Raw genomic sequence first — 23575 nt, 5'->3', positions numbered from 1 at the left:
CACAGTACACAGTCCCCACTCCGAGAGGATGCTAATGTCCCCTCATTTCCCAGCATTAATTTAAAGCGTAGATTAGAGTGCACACATACAGACATGCTCTCTCATACACACAGTTAGACACACTTGGATAACTGAAATCAATTCTGAGCCGTAAGTAAATTAAAACCATTAATTGAACATTTGGTTTGTCCTTGTGCTGAAACAGAAGGGTTTGCTTTGCCTTAAAGTAACAGACACTTGAATGATTTTGTGCTTTTGTTAAAAGCATAATATGCAATGTTATTGTCTCAGCTAAAATAAATCACATTCATACACTGTACCAAAAAATTGACATGGAAGGAGCTAGTGAATAGCAGTTCTCATGATGAGACAATTGATTGTTTGTTATTGGTCAGGTGTCCAGAGAAAAACATCTCAACATTTCAAACCAAATATTTCTTGTCAATTTTGTTGTTTTTTCCAACAAAAACAAAGTATGATTTTATTCCATCTACTTTCACCACATCCATACTTTCATATCTGAGCAAATGAAATTGTATTATTGGTGATACAGTCCCTTCTTTAGATTCCCATTATGAAAGGGATTCCCATTATGACAGGTGGTTATCCTCAGAAAGCCTCTTTTGGAATAGTTAAACTGCAGGGAAGCTCTGTATTCTCTCCCTGCCATAGGAGCATGCCTGGGAGTTATCACTCATTCTTGTGAAATAACAACAGTCATTCCACCAAGTGTCCGTCCACAAATGTATAAAGCTGAGCAATTGTCCCAATGCCCTGCGGCAGCTTTCCCGACTATCTCATCTTTCCAGGCTGAGGCCTTTTAAATAGGCGGTAGTAATGATTTGCCAGGGATGGCCCTGGCTCTGTGGTGCACCGCGCAGCATGCCGAGGTCTCCCTAACAGTGGTACGCGAGACGGTGTTGTGGAGTAGATAAAGGCGATTAGTGATTAATGTTTGTTCAACAGTTAGGCCCGGCGCCTTCTGCAGCATAAACGAGACTTGTCAGTGGGACCACAGATCCTTTCAACAAACATTATGAAGTTGCTCAGATTATCTGTATGTGAGACGGAAATGTTATTTAAATGTAAATGACTTATTTATTGCTCCGTTCAGGAAGATTTTTGTGATCCAGCCACACATTGTTCGCTCATTATGTTGAGACAAAAACGTGATCTATCTCTTTACTCCGGATGTGATGAACACAGGGCAGCCTTCCATGTACATCATAAATAGGAATGAATGTCAATACCTCTATGATATTGTGCAGAAACATGTATGTGCCTCATACACCAGTTGCCAGAATAATAGTACATGTGTTATTGAATGTAGGTTGCTAAATCATTACTACCCAGAACTTCCTCATAAAACCTTTACTCTGCATATTGTTTTGACTGCCTGTTCGTGAACTGTGATACATTTGTTTGTCTTTAATGATATGTACCTACAGTATATCCACCTGTACTAGATCTAAGGATGTGTGTTTACTCTACTCCTTTAGACTGCTTATCAGCTTCCTCACAGGCTCTGCAATATGAATTTCAAACAAGGAAAAGGGGACGAATGTGTGGCTTTTGAGCTTTAGTACCTGGCGATTTCTTAGTCTCCTCCCACCTCTTCCCTCTCTTTATTTTTCTCTCTCTCTCTCTTCTCCACCCTCCCTCTGGCTCTTTCTCCCACTTTCATTCTGTCTTCCTCAGACTACTGCAATTTCAGTACAATTAAAGATCACAGGAATATAGACTTGTAGTTAGAGCATTTCCATTCCAGTGTATATGATACTCAACTCATCTACCATTCTGCTGTGGTTAATACCATACCACATCAATATGCTCTGTAAGATGAGGTACTAGCTATAGGTAACTGCCAAAATAAAGGAAACAGCAACATAAAGTGTCTTAAGAAGGCAATGGGCCACCAAGAGCCGCCAGAACAGCTTCAATATGTTTTGGCATGGATTCTATAAGTGTCTGGAACTCTATTGGTGGGATGTGACACCATTCCATGAGGAATTCCATAATTTGGTGTTTTGTTGATGGTGGTGGAAAACACTGTCTCAGACGCCGCTCCAGAATCTCCCATTAGTGTTCAATTGGGTTGAGAACTGATAATACACACACACACATCCTAGACTCCTTTGAGACCCCTCTTTCAAAGTCACTGAGATCTCTTCTTCTTGCCATGGTTGCCAAAATAATGGCCTGCCCAGCATTTTTATACATGACCCTAAGCATGATGGGATGTTAATTGCTTAATTAACTCAGGAACCACACCTGTGTGGAAGCACATGCTTTGAATATATTGTATTTTGTATGACTCATTTACTCGTTTTTTCTTTTTTTTTGGCAGTTACCTGTACTTGCTTGGGACTTGGTTATCTGAGGTGAGATGCACTGGACAGTAGGTAATTCCATTAATCAGATTGACTCTACATAGACAGTAGTTATCCGTCCACGTAATACTTTAGTACTCACTTAGCCCCTGTAGTCATCCATCACATTTTGAGATGAATCAAAGATGACAGAGATGGAATGCATTGCCCTACCTAACGTTTTGCTCTTGCCAACATTGGGTAATCTGTGCCTGGGCTTGTTTTAAGGATTTATCTGGTTCCTTTCTCCCAGTGATTTGTGGTGATGCTGTTTATTTAGGGATGTATGGATCACTCAGCCTCCTGTGTAAATGGCATTGTATGGGAATAGACCTCATATTTCACCGCTAAGTCTTACTGTACCTGCTGTTGTTAAACTACTACACCCATTATCAGCCACGGTCAAAGAGGGACCTACTCTGCGTAATGGGTGGAAGTTCATGGAGGAATGTGTAGGGGTAGTGACAGTGGAGCAGCTTTCTGCTTGTCCCGGGGCTGTAAACCTCCTCAGAAGCCATTAGATTAATTGTCAGTGACTTGGAAGTAGCGAGTCTAGTGACTGCTGTGTTTTGAATGGCTGGGCACAGTGACTTAATATGTACAAACATTTCACATCCACTCCGTAGTAGTGTAGTTTGTCAGGTCGTATGCCTGACGCAAGCAAAAAGGGTTGTGCGTGTAATCAAAACACATGAGGTGGCCATGTCTTCACAGCAGCACAGAATACCCCCTCCAAACATTTATTTAGAGTACATAAGCACACACGCAGGCACGCACAAACACACTGAAGTACTGTAGTCTCAGACCGTGAAAGTTATGTATAGCCTGGATGCATGTTTCAGTTTACCTTTGGTGATATCAAAAACACAGATCATTCATTACTGGTGGAAATGAATATGCAGATAAAAGTTTAGGTAATTTCAAATGCAAAACTGAAATACAGTGGGGAGAACAAGTATTTGATACACTGCCGATTTTGCAGGTTTTCCTACTTACAAAGCATTTAGAGGTCTGTAATTTTTATCATAGGTACAGAAAATCACATTGTATGATTTTTAAGTAATTAATTTGCATTTTATTGCATGACATAAGTATTTGATACATCAGAAAAGCAGAACTTAATATTTGGTACAGAAACCTTTGTTTGCAATTACAGAGATCATATGTTTCCTGTAGTTCTTGACCAGGTTTGCACACACTGCAGCAGGGATTTTGGCCCACTCCTCCATACAGACCTTCTCCAGATCCTTCGGCTTTCGGGGCTGTCGCTGGGCAATATGGACTTTCAGCTCCCTCCAAAGATTTTCTATTGGGTTCAGGTCTGGAGACTGGCTAGGCCACTCCAGGACCTTGAGATGCTTCTTAAGGAGCCACTCCTTAGTTGCCCTGGCTGTGTGTTTCGGGTCGTTGTCATGCTGGAAGACCCAGCCACGACCCATCTTCAATGCTCTTACTGAGGGAAGGAGGTTGTTGGCCAAGATCTTCGCGATACATGGCCCCATCCATCCTCCCTCAATACGGTGCAGTCGTCCTGTCCCCTTTGCAGAAAAGCATCCCCAAAGAATGATGTTTCCACCTCCATGCTTCACGGTTGGGATGGTGTTCTTGGGGTTGTACTCATCCTTCTTCTTCCTCCAAACACGGCGAGTGGAGTTTAAGACCAACAAGCTCTATTTTTGTCTGATCAGACCACATGACCTTCTCCCATTCCTCCTCTGGATCATCCAGATGGTCATTGGCAAACTTCAGACGGGCCTGGACATGCGCTGGCTTGAGCAGGGGGACCTTGCGTGCGCTGCAGGATTTTAATCCATGACGGAGTAGTGTGTTACTAATGGTTTTCTTTGAGACTGTGGTCCCAGCTCTCTTCAGGTCATTGACCAGGTCCTGCCGTGTAGTTCTGGGCTGATCCCTCACATTCCTCATGATCATTGATGCCCCACGAGGTGAGATCTTGCATGGAGCCCCAGACCGAGGGTGATTGACCGTCATCTTGAACTTCTTCCATTTTCTAATAATTGCGCCAACAGTTGTTGCCTTCTTACCAAGCTGCTTGCCTATTGTCCTGTAGCCCATCCCAGCCTTGTGCAGGTCTACAATTTTATCCCTGATGTCCTTACACAGCTCTCTGGTCTTGGCCATGGAAAGGTTGGAGTCTGTTTGATTGAGTGTGTGGACAGGTGTCTTTTATACAGGTAACGAGTTCAAACAGGTGCAGTTAATACAGGTAATGAGTGGAGAACAGGAGGGCTTCTTAAAGAAAAACTAACAGGTCTATGAGAGCCGGAATTCTTACTGGTTGGTAGGTGATCAAATACTTATGTCATGCAATAAAATGCTAATTAATTACTTAAAAATCATACAATGTGATTTTCTGGATTTTTTTAGATTCCGTCTCTCACAGTTGAAGTGTACCTATGATAAAAATTACAGACCTCTACATGCTTTGTAAGTAGGAAAACCTGCAAAATCGGCAGTGTATCAAATACTTGTTCTCCCCACTGTATGACCTTGTTTTTTTATCTCTTCCTATAGAGTATGTACTCCATTAGATATCTCATAATAGTTTCCATGTTAGAAGGTGTAGTACCAAATGGTGCTCTTATTTCCAGCTTCATCCAGAGAACGCCCTACTCTGATTCTGTTGATTGAAAATCTTTGTTCGGTACAGAAGATCACGAGGATGAAAATCATATCCGCCCCCTCCTTTAATACAATTTCTCTAGTGGTAACTGTGTGGGTAATTGATATGATACTCGAGTGACACACACAGTGTTTCATTTCCCCGGTAGGAGTAGTGAGAATTTGTTTTCGTTTTTTTCAGCGGAGGCAACGCTCTCTGTTCCTTTATTATGATCTTTTCTACAAGGTGTTTTTTCTTCTATCTTCTCCTTCTCCCGAAGAAGTGATTTATTGTAACCTTTCTGAGGAGAATAAAAGGTGGATTGTAATCAAGTTTGGGATGGACTGGGAGGTTAGTCTGAATGGGGGCGTGCCTGGCCCCTGGAAATGGCTTACACAGAAAATGGATGGAAAATTGGTTGATTGCAGGTGAAGGACATCTTGTGTCCTCATAGTGACCACTGTCAGCAAGGCAACAGAATGATTACGGTCTCCTCCTCCTCCTCCTCTACTCTGCAAGTTTGGGATAAACAAGTCTATTTAAGAAGCAGTCCATATCTTCAAAACACATGCAGATTCAAATCTGAAGCCATGATCACACATCATGTTAGCGTTTGTGGATGAAATAGTTCATGGTTAGTGAAGGGTGAGATATTTCCACACAGTGTAGGCTATGTGGTTGATTATGACCCAGGGAGCTCCAGGGAGAAGCAGCCCTGATGGGGCTCTCCAGCCATAGGGCCGTGGTAGAACCAGGAACAGACGTTCTCCATCTGGAAGTGGGATATGGCTGACAAGATTAGTATTCTAGGACCACCATTTACTGTATGTCCAACGTGGACTTCACACAGAGGGGTTGACAAGTGATACAGAGAATGCTTACCTTGTTTTACAGTGGACATTATCAATTACAGAAACTAGTTGATATACTCTGAGTGTAAAAAAAATTAACAACACTTTCCTAATATTGAGTTGTGCACCCTTTTTCCCTCAGAAAATACTCAATTCGTCAGGACATGGACTCTACCAGGTGTCGAACGCGTTACACAGGGATGCTGGCCCGTGTTGACTCCAAGGCTTCCCACAGTTGTGTCAAGTTGGCTGGATGCCCTTTGAGTGGTGGACCATTCTTAATATAAATGGGAAACTGTTGAGAGTGGGAAAACCCAGCAGCGTTGCAGTTCTTGACATACTCAAACTGATGAGCCTGGCACCTACTACCATACTCCATTCAAACGGCACCTTAAATCTTTTGTCTTGCCCATTCACCCACTGAATGGCACACATACACAATCCATGTCTCAAGGTTTAACAATCCTTCTTTAATCTGTCTCCCCTTCATCTACACTGATTGAAGTGGATTTAACAAGTGACATCACCCCCACCCTACACACACACACACACACCCCTTCACACTCTCAGCTTTCATTTATGTTTGTTCCGTGATCAATATTTTAATAGCTATATGCAGATAGAGATGCTGGGCAGTAATGTGGAGATGGTTAGATATACTGGAATGTATTCCCACTCCTTAAACTTGCTGTAGTGCACTAGTAGACACTTTAGAGTGTAAATAAGAGCAAATGCATTTGTAAGCAAAGAACCAAGGCTGTAAATGTTGGTTTGAGTTTCAGTAACCTTGACTTCTAAAGAGACTGAGGGGGGATAAAACAAACACACTGGTTTTAAACTCATGCAAATGAAAAACGTTCCTATTATGTCTGGGAAAGAAGGGTCTAAATGATTGGCTAATTTCAGTTGGGTAATTAACAGATGACTATGCCCATTACGAATGAATCAGTAAAGCCAAGCTCATTTGGCAGTTGTAATTGGTTTACAGGTGTTCACGGCGTTCTCTGCTAAGGCATCAGACATCTTGTAGCAGCCTCTGTGTAATAACCGGAGTGGATGTAATAACCGGAGTGGATGACAGTTATTTCAGGTTGAGGAAAAACGAGGAAACTCAAGAGTTTATATTTAGCCTCAGGTACAGACAGACTGCAGCACCTTGGTGGAGTTATAACCTGACCATACCCAGCTTTATGAAGGAGATATTTGTAGTATATGTCTGTGTTCACGCAAGCATACATACATGTATGCATATACGCACGCACGCACGCACGCACGCACGCACGCACGCACGCACGCACACATACACACATACACACACACACACAGGCTCTGAGTGGAAGGTTCAACAAACAGTTCTCTTTTAAATGCTCTTTCTTCAGAGCAAGGTGTGATACACTTGTATCCTCTAAAGAGTTTTCAGTTTTCCTCTTTCCTCTCCCCGGTTGATATTGATGTGTTTTTTGTGGGGTTTGTATATTTCTCTCCGTTAAGTAATGTACGCGCCATTAGCTATATGTAATGTCTTAGCCACCAGAGGTTTATGGAGCAAAGCACATTAGAAAGCCCTAGCGTCTAGTGCATCCCAGTGTTCGCCTCAGCATTCAGCAGTCCATAGGGAGCTACTTGAGCAGCTATTAAAAATAAATGATGTTGGATTCACCCCTTCTGTATCACCATGTCAGTGATGTGTGGTAGAAAATATATGTTGGCTAAGCTTTATTGTGGAGTGGAAGTTCTGTGTTGGTTGCATGGGAAAAGGAATAATGGGAAATGTGTGGGAAGCTGGCTATTGATTTGGCCACCGCCTCGTCCCTGGAAGGTCTACATCAATGGGGTCGCCCCTGGAGAGCACCTAAATGATGCCGGGGCCAGCCTAATGGAGAGGTAAATGAAGGAAACAACAAACATTATTAATGCCTCTATTCCAAAGGCCAGCTTAGCCCCAAGTTGATTTCATCACGAGCGATCTTTTCAATCCCCCCACTCGTCACAGTCATGTCAGGAAGACCACAAAGAGGGAGAGCGAGAGAGGCACTCTCTCGCTCTGTCTGTCTGTCTGTCTGTCTGTCTGTCTGTCTGTCTGTCTGTCTGTCTGTCTGTCTGTCTGTCTGTCTGTCTGTCTGTCTGTCTGTCTGTCTGTCGTCCCTGTCTGTCTGGTCTGTCTGTTCTGTCTGTCCTGTCCTGTCTGTCTGTCTGTCTGTCTGTCTGTCCTGTCTGTCTCTGTCTCTGTCTGTCTGTCTGTCTGTCTGTCTGTCTGTCTGTCTGTCTGTCTGTCTGTCTGTCTGTCTGCTGGTCTGTCTGTCTGTCTGTCTGGTCTGTCCTGTCTGTCTGTCCTGTCTGTCTGTCTGTCTGTCTGTCTGTCCTGTCTGTCTGTCTCTGTTCTGTCTGTCTGTCTGTCTGTCTGTCTGTCTTCTGTCTGTCTGTCTGTCTGTCTGTCTGTCTGTCTGTTCTGTCTGCTGTCTGTCTGTCTGTCTGTCTGTCTGTGTCTGTCCTGTCTGTCGTGTCTGTTCCTGTCTGTCTGTGTCTCTCGCTCGCTCACCAGGCGTGAAGAGACTTCTGCACCTACAAGTAGCATTCTCATTTAGCTTTCTGACCTGACAATTCTTATCAATTAGGTGAAATGCCTCCCTTTTTATTGCTCATCCCACTTTTTTGTATTGACTCACAGGAGCAGAGAGATGGACATAGTCATTTGCACTGTAGTTGAATCATATAGAACCCTCTCGCTGGTGACTGTCAGATCTTCATTTAAAACCAGATGACTGGGGCTCCTTTTAAAATATCTCTGTTTTAAGAAGTGGAAAACACTCTGCTAGGCATCTGCAGTCTGAGAGATATAAAAAGCATCACAACAAAGGGGCAAAAGATCAACCTCAATAGGGTAAACACAATTACAATGATTCTCAGATTGCTTTGTTGGGGACATATTCTTGCAAATGCTCTGTTTCTCTGCTAACCGTCCTTAGGCTTTGTTCTCCCTTGTCTCCTTGAGAAGGGGCAAGAGCTGCACACTCGGCAGTGGGGAGAGTGCGTCAGCCGGCTTCACTGAGGAGTAATATACAGTGTCTTCAGAAAGTATTCATACCCCTTGACCTATTCCACGTTTTGTTGTTACAACCTGAATTCAAAATAGATTTTTTTTATTTTTTTTAATCTCACTCATCTACACACAATACCCCATAATGACAAAGTGAACACACGTTTTTAGAAATGAAATACAGAAATGTCTAATTTACGTAAGTATTCACACCCCTGAGTCAATACTTTGTAGACGCATGTTTGGCAGTGATTACACCTGTGAGTCTTTCAGGGTAAAGGCGTCCGCATGCTTCCCAGCCTAACCAGTTTTTTTTCTGGAGGCAAGACTAAGTCTACGCCCCTTCGTCGGTGATTGGTCAACTGTAGGGATTTGTCATTAAAGTACTTTTTTGTTATTCAACGAGATGACTCGTTTTCATGCAGATGTTTTCATTCAAAAATATTGCACCAAACACCTTAGTTACTTTTAAAATTGCGCTACTAAGATCTCCTTGAAAAATTATGATAGATTTATTGAGTTATCTTAGATTAATTCTGACCATTTTCAGGAAGTATATACTGGCTACGGCATCTCAAAATGGACAAACGGTATTAATATCGCTTTTTTCAAAATTTTTAAGGGAAGTTCTTTTAAGGGAGTGTGCGAGGACACTCATTCAGTTCAGCTTGCCAAGTTCAGTTAAGCGCCAGCTGAACTGAAGCATGCTGACGCCTTAAGTCTCTAAGAGCTTTCCGCACCTGGATTGTGCAATATTTCCCCATTTTTATTTTATTTTATTATTTTCAGAATTCTTCAAGCGCAGTCAAATTGTTTGTTGATTATTGCTGGACAACTATTTTCAGGTCCTGCCATAGATTTTCAAAAAAAATTAAGTAAAAACTTAAACATTCATTGCCTTCTTGGTAAGCAACTCCAGTGTAGATTTGGCCTTGTGTTTTAGGTTATTGTCCTGCTGAAAGGTGTATTCATCTCCCAGTGTCTGGTGGAAAGCAGACTGAATGAGGTTTTCCTCTAGGATTTTGCCTGTGCTTAGCTCCATTCCATAAATTTTTTTATCCTGAAAAACTCCCCAGTCCTTAACGATTACAAGAATACCCATAACATGATGCAGCCACCACTATGCTTGAAGATATGGAAAGTGATGCTCAGTAATGTGTTATTGGATTTGCCCCTAACATAACACTTTCTCACATTTTACAGTAGTTCTTTAGGGCCTTGTTGCAAACAGAATGCATTTTTTTTTAAACTATTGTTTTATTCTGTACAGGCTTCCTTCTTTTCACTCTGTCAATTAGGTTAGTATTGTGGGGTAACTACAATGTTTTTGATCCATCTTCAGTTTTGTCCTATCACAGCCATTAAACTCTGTAACTGTTTTAATGTCACCATTGGCCTCATGGTGAAATCCCTGAGAGGTTTCTTTCCTCTCCGGCAACTGAGTTTGGAAGGATACCTGTATCTTTGTTGTAACTGGGTGTATTGATACACCCATCTACCAATAGGTTCCCTTCTTGGAAAACCTCGCTGGACTGAGGGACCTTACCGATAATTGAATGTGTGGGGTACAGAGATGAGGTAGTCATTCAAAAATCATGTTAAACACTGTTATTGCACACATGCAACTTATTGTGTGACTTGTTAAGCAAATGTTTACTCCTGAACTTATTTAGGCTTGCCATAACAAAGGGTTTGAATACTTATTGACTCAAGACATTTCAGCTTTTCATTTGTAATACATTTTCAAAAATGTTAAAAAACATACAGTACCAGTCAAGGTTTGGACACACCTACTCATTCAAGGATTTTCTTTATTTTTACTATTTTCTACATTGTAGAATAATAGTGAAGACATCAAAACTATGGAATAACGCATGGAATCATGTAGTAACCAAAAAAGTGTTAAACAATAAAAATATATTTAATATTTTAGAATCTTCAAAGTAGCCACCCTTTGCATTAATGACAGCTTAGCACACTCTTGGCATTCTCTCAACCAGCTTCACATGGAATGCTTTTCCAACAGTGTTGAAGGAGTTCTCACATATGCTGAGCACTTGTTGGCTGTTTTTCCTTCACTCTGCGATCCAACTCATCCCAAACCATCTCAATTGGGTTGTGATCGGGTGATTGTGGAGGCCAGGCCATCACTCTCCTTCTTGGTCAAATAGCCATTACACAGCCTGGAGGTGTGTTGGGTCATTGTCCTGTTGAAAAAACAAGTGATTGTCCCACTAAGCGCAAACCGGATGGGATGGTGTATTGCTGCAGAATGCTGTGGTAGCCATGCTGGTTAAGTGTGGCATGAATTCTAAATAAATCACAGACATTGTCACCAGCAAAGCACCCCTACACCATCACAACTCCTCCATGCTTCACAGTGGGAACCACACATGCGAAGATCATCCGTTCACCTACTCTGCGTCTCACAAAGACGCTGATTTGAGACGCAAAATCTGAAATTTGGACTCATCAGACCAAAGGACAGATTTCCACCAGTCTAAAGTCAATTTCTCGTGTTTCTTGGCACAAACAAGTCTCCTCTTATAGGTGTCCTTTAGTAGTGGTTTCCTTGCAGCAATTCAACCATGAAGGCCTCTGAATAGTTGATGTTGAGATGTGTCTGTTACTTGAACTCTGTGAAACATTTATTTGGCCTGCAATTTCTGAGGCTGGTTACTCTAATGAACTTATCCTCTGCAGCAGAAGTAACTCTGCATCTTCCTGTCCTATGGCGGTCCTCATGAGAGCCAGTTTTATCATAGCGCTTGATGGTTTTTGCAAATGTTCTGGATTGACTGACCTTAATTTCTTAAAGTATTGATGGATTGTCATTTCTCTTTGCTTATTTAAGCTGTTCTTGACATAGTATTAACAAATAGGGCCATCTTCTGTATACCACCCCTTCCATGTCACAACACAACTGATTGGCTCAAATGCATTAAGCAGGAAAGAAATTCCACAAATTAACTTTTAACAAGGCACACCTGTTAATTGAAATGCTTTTCAGGTGACTACCTCATGAAGTTGGTTGAGAGAATGCCAAGAGTTTGAAGAATGTATTGTGATTTGTTTAACTTTTTTTTTGTTAATACATGATTCCATATGTGTTATTTCATAGTTTTGATCTCTTCACTATTATTCTACAATGTAGAAAATAGTGGAAAATTAAGAAAATCCTTTGTAAGGGGGATTCCTATTCAGTTGTACTGTTGTTGGCTTTTAGGTACATCTTTGTGACCTTCCAAACTCAGGTAGCAAGGCTTACAGCGATTTGAAGTGTGTAAGCTCCGGACCCTGTTGTGCCATTTCCCCTCCCTCAGTGATCTTATCCCTGTGTGCTGTCACCATCACGATCAAATCAGCCGATTATGCCTGATCATGCGCAACCCTCTCTCTAGCAGGGTGGTCAAAGGGAAAAACCTTCTGCTAAGTTTAGCAGCTCCATTTGATTTACACAAGCTACAATTTGTCTGCCTAATCCCCAATTACATTCTTTTTGGGCTGTTTCATTTACTTTTTTCCCTTGTAATGATAAGAGTGACAGACAAGACGTGTTGCAGAGCCGCAACTCCGTGCAAGCCACAGCCGTCTCTCTGGCTCACATTATTTCCATTCCAGAAGATAAAGGAGCCGTTCTGCTCCAAAAGGTTTAGCTGTCGATTTCATATATGAAAGCCGGTGGAGTCTGGGAGAGATAGTGGTGGAGCAGTGTGTAAGACCGGCCTTACTTTGAGTGACGTTAGGAAGTTGGGAAGCAGAGAAGGAGCAATCTTTGCGCAAACAGGAGACTTCTGGTGCAATTAAATATCTAATCTGCCTGTTCTGCCCACAAACAGGAGAAATGGGTGCCTTGTTTTCTTGTGCAACGATGACAGCACCTGTTGTGTGGTCCACGTTTATTTGGTGTTCGTTCCTAGAATGTTCGTTTCTAGAACAACTCTCAGATAAATTTGAAGAGATTTCCCTCCCTCCCTGCAACTGGTGTCTGCTGTACACAATTAGAGATTTGATTGACATTACTTATCACCTTTGTTGAACATTTCTACACCGACTACATGCATAACTGCACATAACAACAAGATAAACGTTTTTTGATTCTCTAATTTCTTCTCTACGGCCTTGAGCATTAACAGTCCGGCTATGCCAAGCTAGAAAACATAAGTGTATTACGTTGCACTTTCCAGCCAATATATCGTCAACATCAATCATGGTCCATGGAGCCTGGTTGGCAGAGTCACTGTTTGCCATCCAGCAGGAAGGACAGTGTCTGTCCTGTCATAGTCCGGGTCCCCTGTGTGTAATGTGTTGGAACCATCAGACATGCCATGTCGCATCCTCATGGTCATTTAGCCTAACAGGTGAGATATTCTTAAACTCTCTTATAATGCGATCATGGCCCTGCTAATCTGATTGGCAAAACAAATAATGGAATGAAGCGGCAAAATAAGGAGTGAAAATTTGAAATCAATACATGATATTCAGTTAGGTTTCTTTGCCATTATGGAGTCTGCTTACTGCTTATTTGATTATGATTGATTGCTGTCCTCTTTGTGCACTTAATCAGGTGTTTCAGACAAGCTTTTGTATCATGTAAACACTCTGTAGAGCAATATTTACCTCTCTGTATGCAAATGTTGCTTTTTCTCTCCGCTGAACCCAGTGGAAATGAAGAATGCATTGTTGCTCGCCACAAAGAGCGAGCAGTGTAAACAATTGGTTCTGTTTTCAACATCAATGGTTGATTTGTCACAGCAATTAAAGATCCAGGGACAACGCCAACGTCTCCTCATTGCTGGGCCTGATCCCAAATGGCCACGTTCCAGACTCCCCCACCCCTCTCTCCCCTCTCTCCTCTTTCACCCCCCTCACTCCATCCACTCAGTGAGCTTTAGATAAAGGAAGATAAGGGAAGGCTAGTGCAAGGAGGGTCAGAGGAGAAATGTGTGTTTGAATTGCGGGGTCAAAGGAGGGCCCTGGCCTGTTTAGTAAGTGGATCCACCTGTCTTTCAACCTGGCCTGTTAGGAGAGGCTGCAGCTTGAATCCATGCTGAAAAAGGAGAGTGGGCACACGTTCCTAATCACTCTGGCACCTTGCCTCTCCCAGGACCATATATCTCCTTTTAATTTAAGCCTTGAAAAATGCACTGGGATTGAAGCATCTGATCCTGCTGGAATCGATTAAATTTATTTGAGGGGGGGTTGCCTAATCTGTGAAGTTAATGCAGGACTTCACGGTTATTGATCAGCTCTGAAGGGTATACCCATTGTTAATTATGGGCCTGGGTGGTAGAATAAACAGCACAGAGGAGAGAAGGGGGGTGGGGGGTGGGGGGAGACCGAGACGGTGGGACAGGTAATTGTCTGCCGTGCAAATGTTATTGCTTCTTTGTGTGTACGCATGTGCTAAAAGTTGATGGGGCATGGGAAGTCAGAAGCAATTAATTTCTACCCACAACTTATTTTTGCCTGGTTGACATTTCAATTGATGGAGGAATCTATCCATTTCTATTCTTCCCTGGTACTTTCATGTATTTTTCCCCGCTCTTTTATCTTCTCACCCCAAACGGAATAGCTGGGTGTCAGGTCATCATGTAGGTTGGGGGCATACTAACAGGTTGACTAGCAGATGAGACACTGTCATGTTTTGATAATGACCACTTTGGCTTTGCCTCTCTCTCCGATAGAGGGCTCATTTCAGGCTTATCCCAAATAATTTGGTCGTTACGGAGTTCACGGCGTGCGTATATCCTGGTGTCCACTTGGCAGATGAAACATTTCCCTGATCATAACATGTCATGATGACTGAATGCTCTGATTCTTCTGTTAGAATGACCTTATCTTTCTTTCTTTCTTTCTTTCTCCATTTCTCCATTTCTCACTGTTGGCTTCTCGTCTCGCTTTTGAAATTGTTTTGCTCTTGATCAGACTTACAAGCAGTATTATTATGAGGGGGGAAATGCCCTGACTTATTCGTTCCATTCATTTCCGATGTGCCTTCTTAGGACCTGTCGAGATGTAATACTTATTTTTTTGCCAGGCGAAAATGTTCCCGAAATGGCAAGCTGTCACTGGCTCACCCGGAATGGTGTGTGTGTGTGTGTGTGTGTGTGTGTGTGTGTGTGTGTGTGTGTGTGTGTGTGTGTGTGTGTGTGTGTGTGTGTGTGTGTGTGTGTGTGTGTGTGTGTGTGTGTGTGTGTGTGTGTGTGTGTGTGTGTGTGTGTGTGTGTGTGTGTTTCCCCGTGAGTGACAGACAGCCAGATGATGTTACAGGTGAAACAGACCTGTGGGAGATGAGTGTCTCTGACCTCGTGTTCTTTTCCCTCTTCTTTTTTTCCCCTCCATTGCTTTTGTTTCCGCTCTTATTTTTGAATAAGTGTGAATTGGCTCTAAACAGAAAAAGTATTGTGTTGAACTATCATGACACCAGATCGGGAAGCACTTAATTTAATTCATTAAATGCTTGTACTGTCAAGCAGGGGCGCAACTTTGGTTTTAGAAGTGGGGGCGACATAATAATAACATTTTAATTTAAATTATCCAGTCGGATAAACACTCAAAACAGCCAACCCGACCGCTCGGAGGTGTCCGCATTGTTCTAAAGCACACCATTGCCTCATTTTGTATCACATTCCAATGATAAAACTGGAGGGGACCAAAATGCAATTTCAGAATGTGGGGGACATGTCCCCCCATCCCCAGTGAAAGTTGCGCCCCTGCTGTCAAGAGAAGAAAGGAGGTCAGCAAGTTGCTCCTGGGCTATTACAACCAACCTGTGGCCACCCCAGGACCAATTCCCCTCCTCTACCTCCGAGCACTGGTCATTCTAAGAAAAACTGGCCACTAAATAACAAATGTTTTTTCATCACGCAGAGTCACTGGTGCTTTTTTTACACATCTACCAATAGGTGCCCTTCTTTGCGAGGCATTGAAAGAAAAAAAAATGGTCTTTGTGGTTGAATCTGTGCTTGAAATTCAGTACTTGATTGAGTGACCTTCCACATAATTGTGTGTGGGGTACAGAGATGGGTGGGGTAGTTATTAAAAAAGCATGTTAACCACTATTATTGAACACGGAACGAGTCCATGCAACTTATTAAGGACATTTTTAATCCTGAACTTATTTAGCCATAACAAAGGGGTTGAATAATGATTGACTCAAGACATTTTAGCTTTAAATGTTTTGTTAATTTCAACTTTGAAATTATGGGGTATTGTGTGTAGGTCAGTGACACAAAATCTAAATTGTATCGATTTTAACAAAAACAAAATGGCTGTAACAGAACTAAGGTTTTTAGAAATGTTTGCAAATGTATATAAAAAACAACAACACTTATTTACATAAGTATTCGTACCCTTTGGTATGAGACTTGAAATTGAGCTCAGGTGCATCCTGTTTCCATTGATCATCCTTGAGATGTTTCTACAACTTCATTAGAGTCCACCTGTTGTAAATTCAATTGATTGGACATGATTTGGAAAGGCACACACTTCTCTATATAAGGTCCCACAGTTGACAGTGCATCTCAGAGCAAAAACCAAGCCATGAGGTCCAAGGAATTATCCGTAGAGCGCCGAGACATGATTGAGTTGAGGCACAGATCTGGGGGAGGGTACCAAAAACATTATGCAGCATTGAAGGTCCCCAAGAACAGAGTGGCCTCCATCATTCTTAAATGGAAGAAGTTTGGAACCACCAAGATTTTTCTTAGAGCTGGCCGCCCAGCTAAACTGAGCAATCGGGGGAGAAGGGCCTTGGTCAGGGAGGTGACCAAGAACCTGATGGTCACTCTGACAGAGCTCCAGAGTTCCTCTGTGGAGATGGGAGAACCTTCCAGAAGGACAACCATCTTTGCAGCACTCCACCAATCAGGCCTTTATGGTGGAGTGGCCAGACGGAAGCCACTCATCTCTTGGCATGTCCAGCCCACTCATTATCTCAGCCAATCATGGCCAACAGGAAAGGTTGCTAACTTTTTCTGTGAAGGCATTTCTGCCAAAAAAAAACATTTAGATTTTTCAAAAAAGTTTACTTTCAAATGGCTTGCCTGTGAAGTAGTGACGCGCAACATATGCCTAGTTTTCTGAAACAAGTTTTTTTTATTTTTATGTAAAAGTGAAGGGGTCTGAATACTATCTGAATGCACTGTATGGTTGTAAAAAAATAAATAATAATAATTAACAGGGAATCCAATTGAGACCAAGACCACCTTTCAAGGGAGCCCTGCACACACTCCAATGCAATAAAAACAGAACATATTTACAAGCAATTTAAGAAATAGTGATGGTCCATTATTTCTCCAATGGCACATCAAGTTGTAGAGAGCTTTTTTCTTAATAACCCCCAAAGCTAACAATCATTATAAGATCATGTTAACAAGTCCCCAGTCTTTATTCAGAGCTTTTCATTCTAATTAGACTAGAAAGGAAGGGCTCTCCTGGGCCCCGCTCATCAAAGTGCAGGTGATTACACCCAGCAGAGACAATCTGTAATTTAGTGAACGAGTTCACCTTTCTCCTTTTCTCTTTTTGTCAGTTTGGCCTAACTCACTTTTTGTTTTTCAATCTTTCTTTTTATGCAGTGGTCGTAGAGATGAGACTGAACAGAATAAGGGCAGGTCTGTTTCCACAGAGGATGGCCTGCCATGCCAAGAGCCTGTATGGTACACATACACCCCCCCMYCCCCMCCCCMGGCTGGACATGGCAGAATCATTACCCCAATACTCAAGTAATGTGTGTTGCAGAGTATGCAGGATACCAGGGCTCACTGGTATGGAAGGCTTAGTGGAGATTGTACCCCCACAATCTCTACATATCAGGTCATGCACTTTAACGACAGCTAGGCCGGTGTCTAGAACACATCTGTCTGAATGCCCCTTATCCCTCAGAGCTGGCCCCTAACTCATGTTTATGTATGGACAGGAAATGTGTTGTATTTTTTATTATTAAGCCCAAATATCAACATGATAATAATCGTCATTGTGATTATTGATGATTATCACAATAATCATGTACAGAGAAAGGCTAACTCAATGCATTGTAGTGAGGACATTGGCACAGTAGACCCAAATACAGTGGTCTAAGTCATGTTCCTATTAAAGTCCTGCCCTTGCTGCATTGTTGGCTGCATCTCCACAATGCAAATAGCCACGGTGAGACAAAGGCGCTACTTGCATAATTTCCTTAATCGCGCAGGTAAATTGGACTATTAGAGTAATTAGTATCCAGCATGCCGTGGTTGCTTGATGGATTGCGGGTCGGATTATATTGACTATCTCCCAGGGTGATATATTGACTAATTCAGAAGCTCTTAAAATGCTGTGAGAGTGTCCTCCTGGTCACCAGCATCAGCTCGACACACAGTTCACGTTTGCTCATTTAGTTTGCTTTCACTCCTTTTCTATTACTGTACATTGACATTCATTCCTCATACCAGGCTCATTATTTATCTGTGAATATGTTCTGAACCAGGGATGAGGAAAAGAAAAGAGGAGCTTTGTGTTGATTGGCCGCTGTGCTGCTGAAGGACAATTTTTGGGCGCCATCATCAACTCCTCCCTTTGACAGCGCATCCAAATAGACCTGATGTGTTGATACTGCCTAACCGTGACAGACATGTTAGTGGTAGTATATGCTGTCCCCCAATCAGATGATACTGTACACAAACTGGTCTCTCCAGTGATTCTATGTTGGCCATAGTTATCGCTAGATTGCGAGCACATTTTTAACCATGTGTTTCTTTCTCTCCTCCAGAGCCGATGCGGACCCCGAAGAGACTGAAGATTGCGGAGACCCAGGCCAGATTCATCGCTGTGGACTGGGAGTCTTTGGGCTACAATATCACCCGCTGCCACACCTTCAACGTCACCATCTGCTACCGTTACTACAACGCCAACAACCAGACCAAGGCCGACTGCCTGGACATGGACCCCAAGGCCCCACGCCATGTGGTGGGCAACCTGCCCCCCAACACCAATGTCAGCCTCAAGATGATCCTGACCAACCCCGAAGGACGCAAGGAGAGCGACGAGACCATCATCCAGACAGATGAAGATGGTATGTGTACTGGGGTATTGTGTGTAGATGGATGAGAAAAATCTATTTAATTAATTTTGAATTCAGGCTGTAACGCAACAAAATGTGGAATAAGTCAATGGGTGTGAATACTTTTTTAAATGTATTTCTAATACTCCTTTATTTAGAAAAGATGGATGTGTCTCGCTCTGTTTGTAACCAGTTGACTGACACATACTTATTGCTGCCCCCTGTGATTCCTACAGCTGGGCTGAGTTAGCAATTTCAAAGCAGAGCACGTTTTCTCCCTGCTGCTCTCTGAATAGATGCTAGCTGGAGAGGCTAACCAAGGGCTGAAATAACAGCACTGGTCGCAGCTTGGAATTTGTAACTCACATTAAACGCTTCAGCATTATAATAATGCAGCCAGGTGACCAGCTGTATCCTGTGACACCGGCAGACATGTTGTCTCTTGATGAGGATCTGTTTAAATCTCACCTCACATTCTCACAAACCCAGGAGATAATGCTAGTGAAATGACCGAGCCCTCTGTAGGGCTTCCACCAGAATTTATTAGATATTTTATCCCAGATTCTGTATTTAGCTAGAGCTTAGATGTTTGGGTGATATTCAGCTCATGCTGTACATGTTACTGCCCCTTTCTACCGTTTGTTTTGTTAAGATTGGTTTGTATGACTTTTCATTGTATTCGCTCATTGTTTTCTCTCAGAAAAATCACTATTTTTTCCCCATGTCAAACCAACCCCATTTTCAGCAGCATCAGACAGGAAAAGGAATGCTCGATTTTTCGTTGTGGAAAAAGATGACATCCATCCAATAGATTAAAAAATATATAAGTTTGTCTGACTGCGGGGCGAGTAGAGGAGAAGAGAGGTTCACGTAAACAGTTCTTCTAAGACTGATCCGCAGACAAGCGTCCCTGCCACCCAGAGCCTTGCTCGTCTCTTCAGACAGACAGGCCTGACAAGCACCCAGTCATGTGACATGGTAACGCTTCTGCTCTCTGTCTGTATGCTGTGAGGGAGAGGGCTTTGGATGTCCCCAACCCAGCTTGACTAGAACACAGCCCAGGCAGGCAGGCAGGCAGGCAGACAGCCCCATGGCAGAACAGTCTCATGGCAGCTGTAGAGACCCATGGGACTGCCAGGTTTCATCAGCAGTGAGGAGGCTGTCAGTCAGTAAAAAAAAACATACAACGGATAGGTGCAGGGAAATGTGTTGTTTTGCAGGGTTAAAATGGATTAAATAGTTTTTTTTACTCATCATCTACACACAGTACCCCATAGTGACAAAGCAAAAACAGTTTTTTAGAAATGTTAGCAAATGTATAAATAAATAAAACAAATAAAATATTACATTTACATAAGTATTCAGACCCTTTATTCAGTGCTTTGTTGAAGCACCTTTGGCAGCGATTACAGTCTTGGGTATGGCGCTACAAGCTTGGCACACCTGTGTTTGGGGAGTTTCTCCTATTCTTCTCTGCAGATCCTCTCAAGCTCTGTCAGGGTGGATGCGGAGCATCGCTGCACAGCTATTTTCAGGTCTCTCCAGAGATGTTCGATCGGGTTCAAGTACGGGCTCTGGCTGGGCCACTCAAGGTCATTCAGAGACTTGTCCCGAAGCCAATTGTGCGTTGTCTTGGCTGTGTGCTTAGAGTCGTTGTCCTGTTGGAAGGTGAACCTTCGCCCCAGTCTGAGGTCGTGAGCGCTCTAGAGCAGGTTTTCATCAAGGATCTCTTTCTTTACTCGGTTCATCTTTCCCTCGATCCTGACTAGTCTCCCAGTCCCTGCCGCTGAAAAACATTCCCACAGCATGATGCTGCCACCACCATGCTTCATCGTAGGGATGGTGCCATGTTTCCTTCAGATGTGACGCTTGGCATTCAGGCCAAAGAGTTCAATCTTGGTTTCATCAGACCAGAGAATTTTGTTTCTCATGGTCTGAGAGTCCTTTAGGTGCCTTTTGGCAAACTGCAAGCAGGCTGTCATGTGCCTCTTACTGAGGAGTGTCTTCCGTTTGGCCACTCTACCATAAAGGCTTGATTGGTGGAGGGGTGCAGAGATGCCTGTCCTTCTGGTAGGTTCTCCCATCTCCACAGAGGAACTCTGGAGCTCTATCAGAATGACCATCGGGTTCTTCTCCCCCGATTGCTCAGTTTGGCCGTGCGGCCAGCTCTTGGAAGAGTCTTGGTGGTTCCAAACTTCTTCCATTTAAGAATGATGGAGGCCACTGTGTTCTTGGGGACCTTCAATGCTGCAGAAATGTTTTGGTACCCTTCCCCAGATCTGTGCCTCGATCCAATCCTGTCTCAGAGCTCTACGGACAATTCCTTGGACCTCATGGCTTGGTTTTTGCTCTGACATGCGCTGTCAACTGTGGGACTGTGTGTGCCTTTTCAAATCATGTCCAATCAATTGAATTTACCACAGGTGGACTCCAATGAAGTTGTAGAAACATCTCAAGGAGGATTAATGGAAACAGGATGCACCTCAGCTCAATTTCGAGTCTCTCATAGCAAAGGCTCTGAATATTTATATAAATAAGGCGTGTGTGTGTCTGTGTGTGTGTGTGTGTACATTTGCCAAATTCTCTAAAAACCTGTTTTCGCTTTCTTAGTAAGGATTATTGTGTGTAAAAAAACAATTTAATACATTTTAGAATAAGGCTGTAACGTAACTAAATATGGAAAAAGACAAGGGGTCTGAATACTTTCCTAATACACTGTATATAGTGTATATGAAATTCTATACTCAATACCTAGATTTTTCACTGATCACAATTCATGTCAGAGAGGTCTGGCATGCTGTGGTTTCTCTGGCTGATGGCTTTGCTTTATTGGTGAAAGGGACAGCCTCCAAATTATAGGAGACTAATTTGATCATAAAACATGCAGATGACAGAGAGAAAGGATGCTCTTGAAAGGATATTGCACCTTGATTATCTAATCTCATGTAAATTCATTGTCCAAATTCAATAAAAACCACTGGGGATTCGAGTGCCTCCCATTCAACGCACGCGCAGCGATCTACATTATTATGCCATTTTCAACATGCTGCTTTGCTGTAAGTAAAAACAGTCAGTGGTCTCGTTACAGGCGTACAGGCTCAGGAGTGTCTCTCTCTGTGAGAATAGGATTCATTACAGTACTGTGGCCTTCCTTTGATTGCATTAGGACCTACTCCTCCTGTCTTCTGTCCTAATGCAGTGCCTGGCCCCGTTCCAAGCCAGTCCATGAAAGCCACACCGTTTGAGGATCGGATCTTCCTTTACTGGAAGGAACCACTGGAGCCCAATGGGATCATAACTCAGTATGAGGTAATGAAGGACTATGGCCAGGGGGAGAGGTGGGGGAAGGGAGGGGATCAGTGGGGTGAGGGGAGAGGTGGGGGAAAAAGAGCGAGGGAGAAGGGGAGAGGTGGGGGGAGGGAGGGGACCGGTGGGGTGGAGGGAGAGAGCGAGGGAGAAGGGGAGAGGTGGGGGGAGGGAGGGGATCGGTGGGGTGAGGGGAGAGGATAGGGAGAGAGCGAGGGAGAAGGGGAGAGGTGGGGAGGGAGGGGATCGGTGGGTGAGGGAGAGGTGGAGGGAGAGAGGCGAGAGGTGGGGGGAGGGAGCGAGGGAGAAGGGGAGAGGTGGGGGGAGGAGGGAAGGGAGGAGGAAGTGGGGGATAGAGGGGAGAGGTGCGGGGAGGTTAGAAGGGGGAGGGTTGGCAGAGGTGGGGGGAGGAGGCGAGAGGTGGGGGAGGGAGAGGTGGGGGGGTGGTTCGGGGAGGGAGGGGAGGGAGAGTTGGGGGGGGGGTTGGATGGAAAGAACAAGCCTGTCTAGGATCCACATGGGGTTTGTGTTTGTATATCTTAACCATGTTTCACAGGTTTTTTAAATCTTTACTGTCCCTCTGGAAACCAGCACAGATGAGTGAAAAACGTCCTGTTCCTTTTTCATACAGGACTATGGTGGAAATACTGTAACTCTAAAAGGGGAGTGTGGGTTTTAAGGGGAACTCATTGTATGTTACTGTTGTAAAATACTATTTTCAGTACTTCTTAGATACAGTATGAAGGTGTACTGATCCATCATTGAATGGATTGTATTTTTAAAATTAATAACCCACAATGATTCATAGCTTGTGTGCAATGTGGTGAATCTGAAGAAACATTTCTTAATTCTCAAGTGTTATCCAGCTTTAGGAATATGAGAACACTGACCCACATAATCCAAGGGAATGTGGATTATAGTGCCCACAAAGCTCATCACTAAGCTAAGGACCCTGGGACTAAACACCTCTCTCTGCAACTGGATCCTGGACTTCCAGACGGGCTGCCCCGGGGTGGTAAGGGTAGGCAACAACACACTTGCCACGCTGATTTTCAACACGGGGGCCCCTAAGCGGTGTGTGCTTAGTCCCCTTCTGTACTCCCTGTTCACCCACAACTGCATGGCCAAGCACGACTCCAACACCATCATTAAGTTTGCTGATGACACAGCAGTGGTAGGACTGATCACCGACAACGATGAGACAGCCTATAGGGAGATCAGAAACCTGTCAGTGTGGGGCCAGGACAACAACTTGTCCCTCAACGTGAGCAAGACAAAAGAGATGATCGTGGACTACGTTCACCCACATTCACATCGACAGGCTGTAGTAGAGCGGGTGGAGAG

The 23575-nt window shown here is 43.4% G+C and overlaps 1 protein-coding gene across 15 annotated transcripts in view; it reads left to right on the top strand.

The window, feature by feature from the left end:
* Positions 1-23575, top strand: part of LOC111954396 (receptor-type tyrosine-protein phosphatase kappa) — a 165397-nt gene that overhangs the window by 100892 nt on the left and 40930 nt on the right. For all 15 annotated transcript variants that reach the window (XM_023974123.2, XM_070435800.1, XM_023974116.2 and 12 more), the window contains exons 8-9: positions 18635-18937; positions 22125-22234. In XM_023974123.2, coding sequence (XP_023829891.1) covers positions 18635-18937; positions 22125-22234 — 413 coding nt within the window. The remainder of the gene's footprint in view (positions 1-18634; positions 18938-22124; positions 22235-23575) is intronic.

The sequence above is a fragment of the Salvelinus sp. IW2-2015 genome, linkage group LG28 (genome assembly GCF_002910315.2).
Source record: "Salvelinus sp. IW2-2015 linkage group LG28, ASM291031v2, whole genome shotgun sequence".
Taxonomy (NCBI): domain Eukaryota; kingdom Metazoa; phylum Chordata; class Actinopteri; order Salmoniformes; family Salmonidae; genus Salvelinus; species Salvelinus sp. IW2-2015.
Note: the sequence above shows the minus strand (reverse complement) of the source record. Positions and strands in the feature narration are given on the sequence as shown.